Here is a 6000-nt window from a genome sequence, read left to right on the forward strand (position 1 = left end):
TGCGGTGGTCTTTCGCTGTTGTTTTGTTCCACTTGGTGAAGAGGATTTGAGAATCAATAGCCACATGATTCAACTCCCTCCTCAGCTCTGAGGAACATACCTTGTCCTAGCAAGCAAGAAGCTCATACAGTAGTGGATGAGGCAAATATACATTCACTAATCTAACATACAAGGCAGTAAGCACTGTAACATTAACAAAGCACTTTGGAGTTTCAAACCAGGAGCAAGTGGGGTGATTAATTCTTAGCAGGGCTAGTAAAGTCTGGGAAGTGTTCACTAACAAAATGTGTGGTCATTAACGAAACCTACTGGTTTCTCAACACAGTCTAATTTATTGTAACAATATAAATGGTTGCTTGTTCATAAACTTTCATCTTTTGCCAAAATGTTTGTAGCTTATGTTCCCATTTAACAAGGTTTTCTGGCCAAAACTGTGCACCCACATCATCCTAATGAACTGGCTGTCCAATAAAAAAAGGACTCTCAGTCTTCCCATAAAAGCAATTTTGCATGCATAGAACACTTCTATCTAGGAATATCCCTAATGAGGTACAGAAAGGCTCTTATTATCCAAACAGAGACATTCCACTGGTGCTAGAGAGCCACAGACAGAAGTTTTCTCTGCCTCCTGGAAATGAAGCCAAACTTTCTTCTTTCTTCAACCGTGAGGATTGCTGTCTTCCTCTTCACCATTTTCTTCTTTATGAGCCAAGTTCTACCAGGTAACAAAATAAACTTGGTAAGAGTAGAGTGCCTAACACCTTACAGGGATTCAATACTCAGAGAGAAATCACCATCACCTATGACCAGAAAAGGGGGTCTCATAGGAAATCTGGAAGACATATTGGCTGAGAGGCCTGCAGCCATCTAATTCGTTAATTCTCCATAGCAACTCGGTTAAATGAAGTCAGTGGTGTTTCAAGTCTTTGAAACCCTCTTATTCCATCTCTAAATTAGGCAAGTTTACTAGCAGTTACTAGACCTCAAAAATTAAAAATCAGGCATTATTCTACTAAATCTTGGTCTCTAAAACTCCTCTAGTTTCTTTCAGCAAAAGTTAGTTATCCTAAGACCCTGGCATAAGAGCTATGCCAAAGCTGTGGTAGGCTCAGACAGAAGGGATTGGTGGAAGAAGTCTCTTTGAAAATATTACTATAATCTAAGAAATCGTTAACCTATTGCTTCCCAGTACTGTTGGTCCCTGGGGCTTGACTTTTCCCCTTAAGGCTCCATCTCCATCGCTGGCTTTCCCTCTTCCTTCTCAGCATCTAGTCTTGTAATGTAGAATTTAAACACAGGGACCAGGGATGACCCCACACCAGAGCATAGCCTACTGCATTCAGCTTGCGAACATTAATCACAGGTAGAAGGCCCTTTGCACAGACATGCTTTCGAGAAGTGTGTATAGGACTTCTTGGATTTGCCCAAGGTGGTTACCAGACACCCAAAGTAGATCCAAAAATTTTCTGGAACTCCTGAACATGTGTATTCAAGGATGAATAAGCAACTTATTCCCTCTATTTCTGCTGTTTTATAGAGGAAAAAATTAAGGCCCTGGAAACTGAAGTGCTTTTCCCAACAGTGGGGTAAATGTCAGAGTCAATGCTTTGTTTTAATATCCTGGCTTTCCCTATACATCCCACCCTAGAGTTCTGTTGTGCTGTTCCTTTGTGTGACTTTCTAAAGCCTGAAAAAAGGTGATACCATATCCAATTATATTAACTCAGTAGCACACAACATTGGGGACTGACTTATAAGATTATTATCCTTGTGGCATTACTGAAGTCCTGTCTCACTAGTACTTGTTAAATAGTCACCCTGGCTAAATACATGGGTTTCATTTGTTTTAATCAGTTAAAAATATTTTAAAATATGTATCTTACATCTATAACCCCCATAAAATCAATGCTTTTAATCAAGGTTTAAAAATTACAAATTTGGATAAATAAATTTTTTTGTTTGTTTTCACTGTCACTCAATCAAAATAGAAGAAACTAATTGGATAGAACAGCACAGGCAGAAGCATTACTGACAGTCAAAAATGGGACGCAACAAGACTGGAGAAGAAAACACAGGATGGTGCTAAAGAATGCAGCCTAATGAAAGGTGGCATCTCCTCTGGATGTCCTTAGGTAGACATTGAAGCAGAACTGAAAACTTTTTGTAGAAGGCTAGAGAGGAGAGGAGGACACAGAGAGAGGGCGAGAGTGGAAAATAGAATGAGGCTCAGAGTATCAAGCCTTAGTGCTGTCCCTATCATCTGCCTCACTCGATCTCTGGGTAACCTTGGGCAAGTTTCTTCCATTCCGTCAGCTTATTTCCTCATCTTTAAGGTAAGTGACTAGACAAGACAGCCTATGATGTTCATTGTAACTCTAGCTTTTGTTCCTAAAGCAAATGGCTGGAAAAGACATAGTGTCCACAATATGCAATACACAAGGTTTACAAGCAAAGAACAAATGAAAACAAAAGATTTTTAAAATCCCTAATGTTACTTGAATTCCTGCAAATGAAGAACGGTACATCATAATTTTAAAAAGCCCTTTGTAATTTCAATTTTTTAAAATAATTTCAACCTTTATTTTAGATTCAGGGAGTGCACGTGCAGATTTGTTACATGGGTGTATTGTGTGATATTGAGGTTTGGGGTATGAATAACTCTGTCACGCAGGTAGGGTGTACCCAAAGGGTAGCTTTTCAGACTTTACTCCCTCTCCCTCCCCTCCTGGTAAGAATCAATCTCTCTTGTTCCCATTTTTATGTCCATGTGCACTCATTGTTCGGCTCCCACTTATAACTGAGAATATGTGGTATTTGGCTTCCTGTTCCTGAGCTAATTTGCTTAGAATAAAGTCCTCCAGCTGCATCCATGTTGCTGAAAAGGACACAATTTTGTTCTTTTTATGGCTGCATAGTATTCCATGACATATATGTACTACATTTTCTTTATTCAATCCACTGTTGGTGAACACCTAGTTTGATTCCATAACTTTGCTACTGTGAACACCACTGTGATGAACATACAAATTTAGGTCTTTTTACAAGACTGATTTATTTTCCTATGGATATTCACCCAGTAATGAGATTACTGGGTTAGATGGTAGTTCTGTATTAAATTTCTTGAAAAGTGGTTTGAAAATAAAATGCTCAATAGAATCAGGTATAGTAAAAGAGTACAAGTGATTCAAAGACCTGTGAACCGAGAGTAACAACAAATTTCCACACAAATATATTGCAAGTTAGAAAATAGCTATATTTTAATCAATTATTCCACAATCATTTACTGAACAGCTATTGTAAGCCAAGACTTTAATCAGATTCTGGAATATACATACAGAGGAGAATAAGATACAATTCCTGCCCTCAAGAAATTCATTATCAAGAATTGAGGTCAGATGGGAAAACACCACCCGTAGTAGAATGCAAGAAATACTACCACAGAGGGATGTTCAAGAGTGATTTATGACATATCACAAGACAGGTCAGTTGTTCATCCTCTACACTATACTAATCCCTTATGACTCTTCCAGCTGCAAACGGCCAATTTTAGCCCAAGGACAGTGGGCTTGGGTACCACTATACATAGTAGCTGACTACTTACAGATAAAAGGAAGAGATGGAAAGCTTAGGGATCAAAAAACTCAGATTTCAGCTTGTTTCTACCAAGTGGTCAACATTTAGAATTATCATTGTCTTCAAAAAAGCATGACCTTTATTTCCCAATTTGCATTATAGATATAAATATGATGTTGCATATATTTGGTCTTCACATCAATCCACTAATTACTTTGTGACCATTGAAAAGTTAAATTGAATTTAATGCATTTTGATTTCAGTTCAATTAAATAGGCATTTATTGAATGTTTATTAAATTTGCTGTACTGATTGAAAGCTATTCTAGAATTGGCTTTTGTGTTCCAGAATAGAAAAAAAAGTGCTGGTTTTTATACCTCTCTTATTGCCAAGAAGTTGTCATGGAAAAGGTGCTCTGTGTTACATACAAAGACTGCTCAGAATTAAAACACTTCTCAAACTAAACACCTCAATGTGTGTGGCCTATCCCCAGAGCAGTGATATCTTAGGACATAAATGAAATACTATTCAATGTTTCAACAAGTATAGTTTTTGAGCCTTTAAGAAGACCATGAATGTTTCACTCTTAAAATATGCAAAGGTTTCTAGGGAAAAATTGCAACCTCAAAGACCAGTGTCAGAGATATAAGTAGTGAGTGAAGTCTCGGGGTGTAACAAGTACTGGCACAGATATATTTGTGTATTAAACACATAGGAATATTGTTCCCTTCCATAGGAAAAATATCCTAACAATTAAAGTATATTATCTTTTAGGTCTATATTTCAGTTCTACTTTTGAAAAATACATCTATTATAACCTATCATATAGAGTGTGTGTGTGTGTTTGTGTGTGTAGAAATAAAAAGAGATGAGCCAAAAGAGATTTTCTTCTCTTTCACTCCAGGAAAATCCATAGTACAAGACGTTATATTTTTTTAAAAGGCTGAAATCTCCCATCAGTGTTAGAAGATAATAAGGAAGAAATAAACTGAAACGTGCAGGCTCTAGAACTTGTAAAGGGGAATGGGCTACTCACCTCCAGCCTTTTGTCATGTAGGTGCACCCAATATTCTCAGATTTTTCAAGAACACCAAAAAATCCAAATTTTTGTGTGACAGCAGATTTTTAAGTGTTGAAGAAATCAAATACACACAGACACACACACACACACACAAACACACACACACAAATCCACACAAAATTATTTTCAGGCACTGCCCCCTATGTCCATGTAATTCAATACAAAGTAAAGAAAGACTGATGAATGGTTACAGTAACCCTCTTCTGCATGTAGCCGGGGGCAAATTCAAGGAGATCTGTGAACGTCCAAATGGCTCCTGTCGGGACTTTTGCCTCGAAACTGAAATCCATGTTGGGAGATGTTTAAATAGCCGACCCTGCTGCCTGCCTCTGGGGCATCAACCAAGAATTGAGAGCACTACACTCAAAAAGGACTGAAGCTTGTTGTTTTCTGGAGGTTTTATGTTCTCTTTTTCTTTCTCCCTCTCCCTGTCTCCCTGTCTCCCTTTCCCTCTCTCCATTTTTCTCACAGGGATTTTTATTGAATCCTCAAAAAACAATAAAGCAAAACCAACCAACACAAAACCTCTTTTAAAAGTTTATATTACTGGCTGGGTGCGGTGACTCATGCCTGTAATCCCAGCACTTTGGGAGGCCAAGGTGGGTGGATCATGAGGTCAGGAGATCAAGACCATTCTGGCCAACATGGTGAAACCCTGTGTCTTTTAAAAATACAAAAATTTAGCCAGGCATGGTGGTGGGCACCTGTAATCCCAGCTGCTCAGGAGGCTGAAGCAGGAGAATTGCTTGAACCCATGAGGTGGAGGCTGCAGTGAGCCGAGATCCCAACACTGCACTCCAGCCTGGGTGACAGAGTGAGAGTGTGTCTCAAAAAAGAGAAAAGAAAGAAAGAAAGAAAGAAAGGAAAGAAAGAAAGAAAGAAAGAAAGAAAGAAAGAAAGAAAGAAAGAAAGAAAGAAAGAAAGAAAGAAAGAAGTTTATATTACATGTTATGACTTGATTACTGTTTGGTTTCCAGTATCCTTCTATCCCATCTAGATGAGCTCTTAGTTGAAAATGACCTACAGCAGGGTGGGGGAATTTTCACCATACCTATTGCTTTTGTCTAGCACTGTAACCCTTCACCCTGAATATGGGAAGACTACTCCCCTTTTTTACTGGGAAAATGCAACATCCTATTCCATGCAGCCTTGCAGGGGTCTGTCTCTCCCTGATAAAGGTGCAGCATATGGGAAAATTGCACAATCACATCAACCAGACTTCACCAGAAATCTAAATTATAAAAAGAGGTGCACTCAGATTAAAACAATTTCTTCAGAACCCTTTTCAAAGGCAATTCCCTGGGTCTGTACATGTATGCCTGGCCAAGATCCAGGGAATTCCTTTA

The 6000-nt window shown here is 38.5% G+C and overlaps 1 protein-coding gene across 1 annotated transcript; it reads left to right on the forward strand.

Annotated features, from left to right (window-relative positions):
* The first annotated feature begins 634 nt into the window (after window positions 1-634).
* LOC134761887 (putative beta-defensin 108A) lies at window positions 635-5031 on the forward strand. Its single transcript, XM_063726476.1, has 2 exons — window positions 635-722; window positions 4868-5031. Exons 1-2 carry the CDS (start codon window positions 635-637, stop codon window positions 5029-5031), a joined length of 252 nt encoding a protein of 83 aa, XP_063582546.1.
* The last annotated feature ends 969 nt before the right edge of the window (window positions 5032-6000 follow it).

The sequence above is a fragment of the Pongo abelii genome, chromosome 7, assembly GCF_028885655.2.
Source record: "Pongo abelii isolate AG06213 chromosome 7, NHGRI_mPonAbe1-v2.0_pri, whole genome shotgun sequence".
Classification (NCBI taxonomy): Eukaryota; Metazoa; Chordata; class Mammalia; order Primates; family Hominidae; genus Pongo; species Pongo abelii.

Coding starts and splice junctions, on each gene's coding strand:
- LOC134761887 (XM_063726476.1), top strand. CDS start 635: ATGAAGCCAAACTTTCTTCTTTCTTCAACCGTGAGGATTGCTGTCTTC. Junction 723..4,867: donor TATGAGCCAAGTTCTACCAG/GTAACAAAATAA, acceptor TTCTGCATGTAG/CCGGGGGCAAATTCAAGGAG.